The sequence below is a fragment of the Varanus komodoensis genome, unplaced genomic scaffold, assembly GCF_004798865.1.
Source record: "Varanus komodoensis strain SLA01 unplaced genomic scaffold, ASM479886v1 scaffold63, whole genome shotgun sequence".
Taxonomy (NCBI): domain Eukaryota; kingdom Metazoa; phylum Chordata; class Lepidosauria; order Squamata; family Varanidae; genus Varanus; species Varanus komodoensis.
The window spans coordinates 854,248-869,345 of NW_025336259.1; the positions used below are offsets into that span (position 1 = coordinate 854,248).

A 15,098-nucleotide genomic window follows, 5' to 3' on the forward strand; every position below is an offset into this window, starting at 1 on the left:
AAAATGAAACTAAAAGGGGAGCTCCCTTGATCTCAGTCTTGCCGTGGATGCGGACACAGAGCTGGCTTGTTCTTGCCCCAGCTTCGAGCCAGTCGGACCAGTGGCGCATCTTCAGTGGCCTTCCGAAGTCTGTGGACTCTGGGCTAAAACTATCCACCAGAAAATACTTTCCACAATACAACTGCAAATACTCAGTAGGAAAAGGAAATTAACAAGTCCAGTCATGATCCGAGGAGTGTACTGAGAGGAACTGTGTACAAAATCTGCCCGTTTTCCCACAAAAATTGCTACTCTAAGCTGGCAAGTGCTTGTCAGCCGCAGCAAAGGGGAGTTAAATTCAAAGAGGACACTGATGTCTTTGTGAACAGCTTGTGAAATTATGCAGGGAACAGGCTGGGTTCAGACAAACACAATATCCTATCAAGGGATTGCCATGGAACAGCGGGAAACGTCCATTTCTTAATCCAACAACCAACTATGGTTCTCATCCTGGATGTTCATGGTTAGCAATCATGGCTTGTTAGTCCAGCTGAACTCAGGCAATAACCATAACCCACAATGCGGTGACAACCCGTCCTCAGCCCCCGAGGGTGGGTTCTTGTGTCGTGTGAATGCAGCAGTGCTCGAATGCAGCCACACCGCTGCTCTGGGAAGCATCCCAGGGAACTAAGGAAAGGTGAGTGATCAGGTGGGGTTAGCACTGCCAGGTAAAGGCAAGTCAGCAGGTGACCTGTTGGATGCAATTAAAATTATATCGAGGCAATTTTAATGGCGCTTCCTTCTGGTTTCAGAAGGGCTGCCAGCCATCTCTCGTCTCTCAGAGAGGCCACTGCAGGACTCTGACTGAGGCTGCCGGGAAAGCAGCCATCCTGCACAGGCTTAAAGGAAAGGGGGTCCCCCCTGCCATGTTCCAGAAGAGCCCCTCAGGTGCTTCAGAGAAGACTACAAAGGTAACACAGGGACACTGAACCCCTACAGACCGACTGGGGTGTGGTTTTCCCTTGATGTTTTCAGAATCACATGCAGGATTTTAGAAATCTGTCGATCGGCCAGAGGGCTTTCTGCCCTTCCTTCGCAAGGCAGGTAAAACCTACAAGCACACGGCATTGTCAACAACTACTGCAAGTTCCAGGCATGAAGCGTAGTCAGCCAGCCTTGCGGGTAGGTTCCTCTCCTTTCCGCTCCGTCTGGGAGCACCTCGAAGCCTCTGGCCCTGCAGAGGCAATCTGCCAATGCACGCCATTTGCTGGGGAACATGGTCAGGAGGGTGCTGCAGCCGGCTAGCGACTCTTAAGAGAATGTGGGACGAGATGGACCTTGCGTCTGTTTATACTCAGACAGTTAAATGCCGTAGGGCCTTGTGAAAACTGGCCCAAAGAAGTGGGTTTTGCAAAAAGGTGGGCATGTCCAAGCCCCGTGGAGCCACCCCGATAGCAGCACCAGCACCTGGATTAGTCTCTCTGCATCCCATGTGCATCCTTACTCAGGGCATGTGTGTGCGCATGTGCATGTGAGGAAGGAAGAGAGGGGGAGAGGGGGCACACCAAGGGTTATTGCAGACCTTGGAAGACCCGGAAGAAATGCATCCACACCACATCGCACCAATGAATGCGATGGCTCTGAGTGGCACGTCAAGCAAACCAGCGAGGCTTTGCTGGGTTTCCTTCCACGGCAAGTTTCTTCCCCCTCTGTCTTTGCTTTGTTTCTTTCCACTGGCCAAACGGGAGCACGGGGAGACATTTCTGCACCTCCCTCCCCACGGGATCTTAGCAGGCGCTGCCCCTGGCATTGCCTCCTGGCCAAAAACCCCACGCGCGTGGCCGGGCACCCGTTGCTTCCTGGCTGCTGGCGTGGGGAGCCATCGTCCCCGAGTCCAGTACGAGGCGGACAGCGCATGGCACGTTATTTCCCTCACGTGGGCACGAACAGGCATGCGCAACTGCCAGCACAACACTGCGGCGCATCAGAGCAATGCTTGTTCGGTCCTTCCCGGCTGAGCTCCCCCGCTCAGGTTCTCTGTGCATTTGTGAGCTGTGCCGGAGCATTTCCCCAACATCTGCAGCTCTTGCGACCTCTGCAGTTCAGGTGGCAAGATCCCGAAGGCCACAGAATTAGGCCGCATGCGAATAAAAGCCAGCGTGGTTAAGAGCACGGGACTGGGACTCCGGCGATCCGGGTTCGAGCCCCCGCTCGGCCAGGGAGTCCACTGGGGCATGTTGGGCTGGTCACAGACTCTCAGTCCAACCTACCTCACAGGGTTGTTGCTGTGGGGATAAGACTGACGGCTGGAGGAGGAGAATGATGGAAGCTGCTTTGAATTCTTTAGAAGAAAACAGGCAGAATAAAAACCTAATAAATAAATAAATAAATAAAATAGTGCTGCTGCTGGGCTGGGGGTGGGGGGTCCCTGAGTGGCTCGGGGGCTCCCCCTCCTGCTGTCCTGCCCACCCACTTCTTGTTGCACCTGCTCCTCCTCCTCCTCCTCCTCCTCCTCACTGACCCGGTCACAGGAATCAGAGCTGCAGCTCTTGCCCAGAGCTCCCCGTTTTGAATGAAAGGGGTCTTTTCTTAACAGCAGAGAAGCAAGCCAAAAACGTCAGCTCCTTCTTTTTGGGGGACCCCTCCAGGGAGGATGCTGGAGTGGCTTCAGCGTATGGCGGTTCTGGACTGGTTTAGTTTGCTGCCCCTTGAAGTTAAGAAGGAATTCAAAATACATTCCCCCTTTGGATGGTGCATTGTGTGGCCGCAGACCTGACGGGCTGCCTGCCCCAGCTTTTTCGTTACAAACAGCAACTCGGAAAAGGTTCCAGCACTAATACTAATCAGGGGGCTCCTCCCAGACCACGAAGCCCAGGCCTGTGCCCCAAGGTCCCACTGTGGTGGCGCGACAGCATTTAGGGTTTTGCAATCCTGTGTATAACTCTCTTTCCTCTGCAACGTATCTTTGGTCACTTGTCCCCAAGGCACGCCGCTAGGGGACACGTGTGGGATGAGAGCAGCTCATGCATGTAAGAGCTCTGTGCACGCTTCACATGTGCATTTTCCAAATGTGTGTTTTGGGAACCATGAGGACTAGGAACTTGCTTTCCTCGCAGTCAACAAAGTGGAGGCAGCCAATGTTCTTGGGAGTCAGTTCTGCTGGGTGGATGCCCGGCTTCAGCACCCAAACACCATTCCCACAATACTTAAGACGTTTCCTCCTGGGGAGCGTTGCCAGACTCTCAGCCCACATAAACTGCAGGGCGGTTCCACGTCCAGGTTTCAGCACATGCCATTAAAGGGGCTGCGAGGAGCGAGTGACAGACTCAGAGAGAAGCAGACATGGCACTGGGGACACAAGCGGACACACGCTGGACAGGCCATGGATGCTAACCGTGCCTCCTCGGCCAGACTGGAGGCCCCTGTGTGCACAATGCCGTTTTCTGAACCGACATGCAGCGGGGCCAGATTCCACCCCCATCTGCAGCTTCCAGAGCTGACCCACTGCTCCCCGGCGGCTGGTCCTCCAGGCCTAGAGGCAGCTTTTGAAGCTGAAGCTCCCGGCTCCCAAGGGCCGCTCACAGGTCCCGTTCAGAATGGGAGCCTCCTGCTTTCACAAGAGACCCGAAGGCTGGGGCCCCTCCTTCTCGCAGCAATACTAACACTGTATCCTGAGCAGTCCCCCGCTGAGCCCCAGCGCGGGGCAAGAATGACGGGAGTCTCTCCCCAGTCATCCTGTCCCCCGGGATCCCATCTGGGGAGCCGGCGGGCCTGCGGGACGGCAGCACCCTGCCCTCCGCCTGCGAGTCCCTCTGCGCCTCGTCCAGCACGAGCGGGGAGTCACACCATCTCCAGGGCCAGCGTGAACATCCTCACGGCCCCTTTGCAAGCGAGGAGAGGAGTCCCGGCAGTCCCTCGCTGACACAGCAACACGTCCCATCCCAGTGAAGACACCAGGGCCACCGAATGGGGCTGGCATGGCCGCCGGGGGGCTTCTCGCCTCCCCTCCTGGCCGGGCAAGCCAGCAGCAAGGGTGCCTGCGTGCTGCGCAGCGGGAGGCCGGTACCGCATGGCCCCCCCACCCCGGCCCCGGCCCCGGCCCCGGCCCCGGCCCCAGCGGGTGCTTGCGTCCACACTGCTCCGGTGCGCGTCCTTCAGGAGTCGTGCTTCCATTTGGAGCTGACCTTGTCCAGCAGGTACCTGGTGCTCTCCCGGAACTTGCGCTGGGTGAAGTAGAAGAGGATGGGGTCCAGGACGCTGTTCATGCTCGCGAAAGGCCGGGTGCACTTGTAGGTGATGGCGAAGGCCTGCCGGGTCAGGCAGGGGACCCCCGGCATGGCGCGGACAATCAGGTACATGGTCTTGGTCAGGTGGAAGGGGAAGAAGCTGATGGCGAAGACCAGCACGACAATGATGATCATCCGGATGGCCTTGTCCTTCTTCTTGCGGACGGCCAGGCCGATCATCTCGTCCTTCTGGCACAGGATCTTGGTCATGCAGCAGTAGCAGCCCAGGATGGACACGAAGGGGATCAGGAAGCCCGTGACAGTCAGGGTGATGCCGTACGGGAAGTAGCTGCCGGAGCTCTCCGGCGTGCTCAGGTCGTAGCACACGGTCCGGTTCCTCTGGATGCCGGTGGAGGCGAAGAGGAAGGTGGGCAGGCACTGCGCTGCGACCAGGAACCAGACCAGGCCGCATACCATCCAGGTGAAGCCCTTGCCCCGCTTCTTGTGCCAGGTGGAGAGCGGGTGGCAGATGCCCAGGTAGCGCTGGACGCTGATGCAGGTCAGGAACAGGATGCTCCCGTGCAGGTTGGTGTAGAACTGGAAGCGCACGAAGCGGCACGTGAAGTCGCCGAAGGGCCAGTAGTCCTTCTGGGAGTAGTTGTAGATGAGCAGCGGCAAAGAGCAGACGTACAGCAGGTCGGCCGCCGCCAGGTTGAGCATGTAGATGGTGGTGCGCGTGAGCGCCTTGCGGGACAGCCAGATCTGGGCGATGACCGTGGCGTTCAAGGGCAGCCCCAGCACGAAGACCGCCGAGTAGACCACGGGCAGCAGGATCTGCTTGAACTCCTCGTGGTACGTGCAGCTGTCCTTCTCGCCGGCAGCGGAGGTCAGGTTATCCATGTCGAACGTCTGGGCGTGCTGGACTCGGCCTGGCGCCGTCCCCTAGGCCATCAGAACCTGCGGGCAAGACAGGCGGAAGTCACATATATTGGTTCTGCCTTGCTTCACTGCCCCCTCTCTCAGGGGATGGGGCAGTCAGAGCGAGCATCTAGCATAAATTAGGTTGCAAAAAGACTGTCTCAGAATTCCCGGGTGGAAGGCCCGGCTCATCCCGAGTGCCCCCGCAGCCCGGTTGGAGAGGCCGGTGGATGAAGAGAGCACGCCGACCGCTCCTGGTGGAAGGCTCTTGCTCCCGAGGAAGCCTTGGCTCCCCTGACGCAGCCTCTGGAGCCTGGCTTGGCACCCAGTGGGCTGAGGAGCCCCCTGAACACAGCTGGACCGACTGCGCCTCCCGTCGTGATTCCTATGCGCCAGTAGGTGGCAGCAGTGCAACGCGAGCGGGGCAGAAAAGGGGGCGGGCCCTCCTCGCGCGAACTGTGCCCCGCAGAGCCAGGCAGCGTATTCTTGTCACCGCAGAAGGTTGTCGAGAATATAAACTTGTGTAGTAATTTGGGTCATTAATTTATTTGTTAGGTATTTGTATTTTATTTGTGTAAGCTGTCCTGAGGCTCTTGCAAAGGAGGGCATTCAAATTGATTGATAGATAGATAGATAGATAGCTAGATATAGATAGAAATACAAGGATGCAGCCAAGGTCCAGGCACATGACGTCCCGGTTCCCTCTCACTCCCTGCTCGTCGCTCCATCTCCCCCATGCCAAATACCAGACTGCAAATTGGCGAGGAGCGCTTTCCTTCAGCTTCGGCTGATCCACCAGCTGCGCCCCTACCTGGAGAACAACTGCCTGGAGACAGTGACACACGCGCTGGTGACTTCCCGCCTTGACTTCTGTAACGGGCTCTACGTGGGGCTGCCCTTGAAGACGGTCCGGATACTTCAATTGGTTCAGAATAGAGCTGCCAGGCTGCTGACGGGGCGTTATGTTCACATGACTCCAGTCCTCCGCCAGCTTCACTGGCTGCCCATTGAAGTCCGGGCCCGATTCAAGGTGTTGGTTATGACCTATAAAGCCCTAAACGGCTTGGGTCCTGGTTACCTGAAGGAACGCTTACGTCCATATATGCCCAGCCGCCCCCTGAGATCAGCGGGAGAGGCCCTCCTCCAGGAACCCTCAGTGAAGAAAATTAGGAGGGTGGTTACTCGGAGGAGGGCTTTCTCAGCGGTGGCGCCTAAGTTATGGAATGCGCTCCCCAGAGAGGTCTGCCTGACGCCGTTGTTATTTGTTTTTCAGCACCAGGCGAAGACCTTTTTATTTAAAAGTCATTTTAATTGTTAATATTATTTGCTTATTTTATCTGGCCAGGGCGACTTATTTTATATTGTTAATTTGTTTTATACTTTTAATGTATTATATTTTAATTTATGTTATGAGCCACCCCGAGGCTTCAGCGAATGGGGCGGCATAGAAATGTTTTAAATAAATAAACAAACTCTGCTTTTGTGCTCTGTAAAGCACCACGTAAACGGATGGCATGGTGATCCCCCAGAACGTGGATGCGACCGTCCTTTTTATGTCAACGGCGTGTCGAGGCCGGCAGTGCCCGCCTTTGCGGATTGGCCCCTAGTGATCCTAACTAGAGATTTGTGGCTGTGGAATTTCCAGGACAGTCTGGGGTTCACAGCATCCTGGCAACCTCTCTCAGGGGCAGCTGCTGCTGCTCTCGGCAGTGTTGGGGGCAGGATCCACTTCCAGGAGGGAGAGGCAGGCCCTGCCCAAGTCCCCCAGCAGGTCTTGGGATCCTGAGCAAAGACGCGTGTCGGGAAGCGCGAGAGCTGGTGCATCCGCAGACGCGGGCAGCAGAGGAACGACTGGTGCGTGCCCTCGCCGGCAGCCTTCGTCCGCGTGCCATCCCGCAGCCGGTGCAGAATCCAGGCGTGGAGGACTCAAGTCCGTGCCAGGGCTGAGTTCGGCCTGTGCTCGGCAGATTAAGTAAATAATGGGCCGAAGCCCCTTCCCAAAGAGAAAGGAGAGTGTGTGGCCAAGATATCTAGGCAAATACATGAGCACGTCTGTAGGACTAATCTTACTGCATGCAGGATTGTACAAAGAATGGGCAAAACTCTATTCAGGGCAAAGAATATAAATCGGAGTGCTGGAAAGTTCGTCCAGCATATACAGAGCTTGTGCTGTTACTTGTGTTTATCCTGCCAGAACTGAGGACTAGAACATTGCTTTTTTTAAAGTGCAAGGAAGGCTGAACTGAGAGCCTTCAAATGCTGAGCTCCGGGCCCAGTACAAATATGGGAGAAGGTATGAAGTGTTCGGACCCACACATTCCTTGCTCTCCAGAATGCGCACGATCCTCTCAGCCCACAGCTTTTGCCAGTCGCCTCCACCCTGAGGCCCTCTTTGCGCACTTTCCCCATCATCCTAAACTAGAATGGGTACTGGGTGGGTATTATGGGAATTGGAGTCGAACACATCTGGAGAGACCAGTGTTAAGGAAGGATGCCTTTGCTTTCAGGGAAGCCTCCTAAATTCTACAAGGTTCCGCAGTCCCTCGGCTGCAAAACGTTGAGGATCGGGTCCATTTATGGTCTCAAGGAGTCAATTAGTGGCAAAGGAAAAGTGCCCCTCCCCCCGAATGACACAGCCTGGCCCTTCCCAGGGGCTAAAATCTGCCCTGGGACAGGCATGTGGGCTGTTGGAAAAGTTGGTTCTTCTACAGCAGAGATGGGCAGCCTGCTCCCCCCCCCCCAAGAAAAAGGGGGAGCAGGAAGAGAGAGAAGGGGTGGCTTCACCCGCTCTTGGCTCTGGCCTCGAGCCTCAGCATGCATCCCCCAAGAGATCACCCCGGAAAGAGCGCGTCCTTCAAGAGAAGAAGGCTCTCCATCCCGGCCAGGCTTCCACGGGGAGGGAACGCTCCCTCGTTTCGCAATGGCTTCATCAGGCAGCAGCTGGGCACGCCAGGCCGGGAGTCTGAGTGGGAAGGAAGTGTGAGGTCTCTGCGTACCCGCAGCCAAGTCAGGCCGGTCGTTTCTCTCTGCTTAGAGCAGCGGCTGCGAAGGAGAGGCCTCTTGCAGAGGGTGGGGCCCTCCAGGGGGCCCGGCCGGCCTGGCCCAGAGAACACTGTGTGACCCACTGGCTGAGCATCCCATTGGGAAGAGAGTGTCCCTAAAGACGCAGCCAAGAAACCCAACTGGCCCAGGACGGAAGAGAACCGCAAAAGCTCGTAAGCGTCGGATGGCAAAGGCTGATTTACATCCTAGCCGGCAGCGACTTTCCAGATTTCAAGGAAGGGTTTGTCCCAGCCCTTCCAGGAGATGCCAGGAATTGGGGCGTCTGGCATTCAAAGCCAGGCGCTCAGCATCTGGCGCTCGGCCGCTGAGCGAGGTCTCCGCCCTGCCCCAAGATGCACCCTTATCTCTAATTAGCTTGGATCGTTTCCTGCTCAGGAACCTGCAGCTTCCGCGTAACATGTAGCACTCCCGCCACCGCCGAAGGTCTCATTGTCCTGCCGCAGGTCTCGCTTTTCATTCCAACATCACGTTTTCGCAGGAGCCACGCTCTCTTCCCTTCTGCGTGTCTCTGCCAGCGGCAACAGCTCGGATCCGAAGCAGACAGCACTTCCTCCTTGTGTGTCCCAGAAGGGGGTCACGGGGCCGTGAGGAATCCCCCTTGCTCAGCGCTGGTCACTCCCTTCCAGAATGGCCCAGGGGGTCCCACAAACCCTCAGCTCGGCGGAAGGAAGGCGCTTCCGACAGCCAAGTTACCTGCCTAGGTGACAGCTTAGGAGAAAGTACTTTTAATGCTGCATCGGACCTCTGGCATCGTACGTGCTCCGATTGCCATTTCGAATGGTTCTTCCTGCGTGCAAGCTCCAACTCCCATTTTCTCCAGCCCTCTAGATGGGTGGCACTCGAACTTGCATCTTCCCCAGCCGGCACTGAGTTGTAGAGCAAGAAATGTGGAGGACACCTTGGAAAGGACAGAACGCCAAAAACCTCCCTTTAATCAACAGTTCGGCACTTGCGCTCATTTCAAAATTAAATCTTGCTTTTGCTGTGAGCGTTGTCTCCCCTCCCCGTTGATCCCCTGGTTGCAGCAGCAGAAGTATTGAAATCTTGTGCTGTGAAGGGAGCTGCTTATTTTATTCGGAACCCGCAGGTTCCCGGGCAGGAAACGGTCCAGTGTGGACGTGAAGGATTATTGGAAAGGTTCCTCTCCGCTCTGGCTTTTCTCCCGGAGCGCCAGGGCCGGCCGGCCGGTTCCCACTGCAGCATCTCCCAGAGTGTCTCTGGCCTCCGTGACTGGTTCAGAGCACAGCCGAGCAGCCGGGTAGAAGACGGGCGCATGAACAGGCGCCACGGAAGCCAGCTAGTCTGGGGTGGATTCTCTGAAATGTAGGGAGCTTTTGGCTTGCTCTTTTAAGCCCAGCGTTCGATGCAGTCGCAACTTGTGGCCGCAGTCCCCCATTCCAGTCCACGCTGCATCACTTGCAAGGATCAGATGGCAGGTGTGGTGTCCTTCCCTTGCTGAGAGGTGCTGGCACCGAGATCAGGTACGGCTGGGCGCTGGCCCAGCGTCCAGCCCCTGTGGGGAGCAACTGACCAGACCCCACACAGCCGCTGCCCCTCTGTGCCGCCGCTCGGAAACGCTTGCGCTCGCACAAGAGTCGCGAAGAGAAGCTCGGCCGTGCGGCGCCCTTCGCCCCCGTGGCCATGGGGCTGGGGTCACGCAGCTCTGCCCCCTCCGCTTGCTAATGCACAAAGCTGGCATGAACTAAGGGGGCCGGTACCACATGGCTGCATTCTTGGCGTCTCCGGCAGCGGAGAATAGGCAGCTCTTTAAGAGTGAGATGGTTAGTCTGTCAACGTTTGGCACATCAGCTTACCGGGGCATGGACCCCCCCCCCCCCAGGCCTCCTGAAGGCCTCCCAGAACATTTCCACCCACAAACATTTGCTCAGGAATAAAGGCCACTGTCTTTGCCAGATTTAGCCGCTACTCTGCACGCTTAGAATCACAGCACAAAAGATGCACGAGGCAAGGAAGACAGGCAAATACCAGAAAACAATGGCAGGAAAACACACGGAACGCACCCTGCCAAAGACAGAGAGAGCCGGTTTGCACCTCTGTGCACAGGCGGCTTCTAGGTAACTGCTCCGGGAGTTTATTTCTGGTGCACAGTGGTAGGAAGTGTGCCCTCAGGTTCTGCAGAATTCTCGTCACCATTGATGGATGGCTGCTGATTTCCCTGGGCTGGAGGCAACCTATGGGAGAAGGGAAGTCAAGGCGGCAGCCTCAGCCGGCCAAGCTGCAGCATGGTTGGGGGCGGCCGGGAGAGGGCCGGTTATCGTCCGGCTGGCCGGCTGCTCCTTGCGTCTGTCCGGGACGAACCCTTTCCAAACAGGGCCCACATTTGCAGCAGCGCAGCTCATGGAGTCCTGAGGACATCAGAAAAGCCATGCCGGACCAGAGCGGGGGTCCGACGCTCCGCGCTCACGGTAGCAAACCGGCTGCCCGCAGGACCCCTCCAGCAGGGTGGGGGCAAGACAACAGCACCCATTCACGGACGCCCCCCTGCCCGGCTCCTCAGCCATGGGGGCACGCAGGCAGGCAGGCGGAGGAGGAAGCACGTGGCCAGCAAGACTGTCCACGCAGAGGGCAACCGGCTGCCCACGGGGAAGTCACAGACAGGGTGTGAGAGCAACCGCTCCCTCCTCCCATCTTCCCCAGCAGCAGGCAGGCTGCTGCGGACACCAGAGGTAACCCTGCAGCTGGTGCCGGCCGCTCCCTCCCCTCATGTTCCGGGCCTCTTCCCCTTGACGACTTGCTGTTCTTTTCCTGCTGGAGATGCCATGAAGCATGCCCAGTCCTCTCCCTTGCAAGGGAAGCGCGCTGCCCCGAGCAGAAAGGCCCGTGGCCCTGGCTGGCCCCCCGACAAATCCCAAGCAGTAGCACCCCACATACAGAATCCTAGAAGAGCTGCAAGGGGCCAGGAAGGCCATCGGGTCCACCCCCTGCTGGTGCAGGACACTAGTTTACAGCATCCCACTCAGGTGGCCCTCCAGCCTCTTTCTGAATGCCCCCCATGTGGGAGAGCCCCCCACCTCTCCAGGCAGCTGGTCCCACTGCCATGTTGCTCTGACAGTGAGGAAGCTTCTCCTGATATCTAACCTGAATCTGGGTTGTCGCAACTTGATTATTCCGTGTCCTGCACTCTGGCATCAGCAGGAAGAGATCTTGACCTTCCTCTTTGTGACAGCCATTGAGGTCCTTATGGAGGGATCTCATGTCCCCCCTCAGTCCTCTCTTCTCGAGGCTGGACATGCCCAGTTCCCCCAGTCTCTCCTCACAGGGCAGCGTTTCCAAACCCTGGATCATATGCTCCCCACGAGAATCCCATCATCCCCAGAGCTATAAAACAGCCAGCCTTAAGTAGGGATTGCTCTATTGGTCGAGAATGCACAGCAAGAAAAGGCGCATGGAGCAGAAGTGTTTCGTGTTGCCATGTTCACATGCTGCCCCTCAGATGTGAAAAAGTTTCTATTAAAATTCAGCTCCTGAACCAAATCTTTAAAATAAGCATGACTTCTTCCGAGGGACTTTCTTTAACCCACCCCCACCTCAAGTCCAGCTTCTGCTTCAGGTCTAGGATCTTGTCGAGAATGAGAAGTGCGTGGACGGGATGGAGCTGCAGGCCGTGTGTGCACAGAAACACACACACACACACACACCTCGTGTGGCTCTGCAGAACATGCTTCTTCTCAAGCAACTTGGGGGCCCAGAATCCACGCTCCCCTCCACCTGCTGCGGTGGGTGAGCGCCAGCCGCTGGCCAGGACACACGACACAGGCGGTAAAAGGAAGCAGGAGAAAGGGGGGAGGAGGTCAGCTCTCCGAGAGCCCGGCAGGAGGCTCGACCCACGAGTGGTGGGGTCAGTAGGTCTGAGCTGCCCAGCAACCACTTCCGGGTGCCAAGCCCGCCTGGCAGAAGTGGGACTTGCACAGGAGAAATCACCGTCTGGATGCGAGAAGAGGAAATGCAACCAGTTCTCCTTTTAGGCTGCTCGCACGGCCACAGAGCTTGGCTGGTGGGTGCCACTCCGGATGTGGGGCTCAGCCCTCGTGGCTTGGTGGGGAAGGGGGAGGCCACGTGACCGATTCTGGCAGACGGCTTTAAATAGGAAGGGGAGAAGTTCCCGGGGGAGCACCTGGGTGCAGCTTCTGCTGACCAGTGCTATATCGAGCTTCCATGCTCAGGGGCACTCTCTCTGCCTCCAGATCCCAGATGCTCGGGACATTTTGGGGCAGGACGCTGGATGAGACGTCCTTTGCCCTGGCCCTGCAGGCCCATTTTTTCCTTAAGAGAACGCATCCTTTGATGCAAAGCTCCAAGCAGAGAGGTGCCCCCAGCCCCAGGCAAGATGCTCGGGGGTGAGGGGGGGCTTCATTGCAGCCCTGCAGGCCTTGCTTTTATTTTTTCACCCGGGTCTGCCGAGACATCACAACGCTTCCTTGCCTCCCCAGCTCTTGAGCCGCAGCAGCAACAGCCCTGACCTCTCGCTTCTGCTCGCTGCTTGCCCAGCAAAGAAACGCCAGGCGGCTCGAACGAGGGGGCGGCACTGAGGCCGCCGTCCCACAGCGGTTCAAAGCAAAGTCTTGTTCTACGTGCGAGTAGGAGTAGGAAAGTGAAGCAAGCAGCGGCTGCGTGTGAGGGTGGACATGCGCGGCGCACCGGCGGGGTCTGGAGAGCTGAAGGGCCGGACGAGAACGGCCAGTTGGCTTTGCTGGGCTGCAGAGGGCAGGTGTGGCCAGGATGCAGCTGGCAGAGGCTCTTTATACTGGGGATACTGGGCAGGCAGGTGCTCTAGTCAAGGACTGCAGATTGAGATTGAGAGAGACACGCCTGGCGTTGGACAAATCTTTAAGCCTGGGGGAAAATCCCATTTGTGCAAAGCATGAGATCCAAAAATAACACGCACAACATCTCAAATATTTCCCAAACTGGGAGAGGAGGGAGGAGATCCGCTGCAGGACACCTCTGGAACCCCACTCCCCCTTTTCTCTTGATCTCCACTTAGGAACAGAAACTGCTACCAGGCTGGGGAGGGCCGTGTTCTTCTCTCCCTCCTGAAAGCCAGCCGGCCCTGCTGTACCATCGCTTCTCCATGGGGCAGAGGCCGAAGACCTCCAGGGGCTTAAGCTCCATTAGAAACCAAACGCCTGGTCATTATGTAATTGCTTAGTGATTTAAGCTTGGCTTTGCTTCCTCCTAGCCCTCCCCTGGGTTGGGAGCAGCCCCTTTGGAAGTTCGGCCCTGCCCTCGGGAGCAGATGGGCCTCCCAGATCCCAAAACCGATCGGCCCGAATCGATGAAGAACATGAGGATTCACGTGTCCCTTTAGACCAATATTCTCAGCCGGGCACGTGAGGCCATCACGTCGCATCCTGTTCTCCTTGCAGGGTGTTCTGTCCCAGAGAGACTCATCCAGCATCGTCCTCATGTCAAGAAGACAGTGGTACCCAGGCAAACTTTGCCGGGGTCTTTCAACTGCCAACAGTTTAGTTTAGTTTAGTTTAGTTTAATTTAATTTAATTTAATTTATTTAGAAGGCTTCTATGCAGCCCCATTCGCGGGGCGGCTCACAATCATAAATAAATAAGGACAGAATAAACAATATAATATGAATCGACCCGGCCCGAAAAATAAAATAAATAATATGAACAATGAAAATAGCGGTTGAATAAAAAGGTCTTTGCCTGGCGCCAAAAAACAAATAATGTCGGCGCCAGGCGGACCTCTCTGGGGAGCGCATTCCATAGATAAAATCCATAGATTTTAATTCTAATTTAATCCTAATTTTAGGTGGATACCTTAATTGATTAATTTCAATATTTTAATCGTTAATGTATCAGATGCTGCCCAATCGCCTAGCGTCAGATGTCGGCAGAGCTGGTGCTCCTCCTCTTGGAATGGATGTTTCTATTGGAACTGATTTTTTGCTATTGAATGTGTTTAATATGTTGAGGTTTTTATGTTTTGCTGATGGTTTTTAATGGTTGTAAACCACCCAGTGGCTATTGTGACAGTCTAGAAAAAGGTAAATAAATAAATAAATGTATGTATGTATGTATGTATGTATGTATGTATGTGCTCCTTAGGGCGGCCCGACCACCTTTTGCCAAGCAGTCCCAAAATACAGAGCAGCGTTTTGACCCAGAGTGACAGACCGGTTCTGGCGGCTTTTATCCCTTACTGGGGCAGGTCTTTCCTAAAGCAGACAGAATTTAACTGCCTGCTGATGACCGAGTCCCCCCCAGAGAAGCTGCATTCAAATGGGGGCAGCTCATGGCGACGGATTCTTGCTTGGGGGGAATCCTCCATCACAGCCACTCCCTGGCAGCAGCTGTGGGGGCAGCAGCTGGGCTCTGAGGGCCCGGGGAGGTTGCCAAAGCCGGCCTCATCCTGCTAATCCAGATGTCGTGGCCCCTCAAGCCCTGAGCACTGCTTGTGAGGGAGGCTAAAGCCAAAAGTTTGTGAGCATCGCTTAAACTGAGCGTTTGGAAACACGGGTATTTCCACCTCTCTCTCTGGAGCTCCAGGCATGCCCAAGAACCAGGAAAAGAATCCAACTTCCAGGCAGATGTTTGGGGTTTTAGAGAGCAGGGAGCATTTGGGGGGGGGGGTGCCCTTTTGGCCCCGGCTTCCTGCAAGGCGTGTCAACGGCGGAGACCCGTGGGCGCATTCACCGCATCATCTGCGAGGCGACTGCTGGGTCAAGCTGAGCAGAACAATGGACAGCTTTGATCAAAAATGCTCATTAAGACTTTCCTCCTGTGACAACCTCAGGAAAGTTGGAAGACGTGTTCCACAAGGCACACGTGTGCACGAGGACCTGTTTCAGGTGCTTCCAAGATGCTACCTCCAAGAGACACCCCTGCACAGAAGAGAGAGTGTGTGTGTGTGTGTGTGTGTGTGTGTGTGTGT

The 15,098-nt window shown here is 56.2% G+C and overlaps 1 protein-coding gene across 1 annotated transcript in view; it reads right to left on the reverse strand.

Moving 5' to 3' along the window:
- Positions 1–4,086: 4,086 nt before the first annotated feature.
- P2RY6 (pyrimidinergic receptor P2Y6) overlaps positions 4,087–15,098 on the reverse strand; it is a 35,290-nt gene continuing 24,278 nt past the window's right edge. Inside the window, exon 2 of the mRNA XM_044450237.1 lies at positions 4,087–5,162. Coding sequence (XP_044306172.1) covers positions 4,134–5,105 — 972 coding nt within the window. The 5' untranslated portion in view covers positions 5,106–5,162 and the 3' untranslated portion in view covers positions 4,087–4,133. The remainder of the gene's footprint in view (positions 5,163–15,098) is intronic.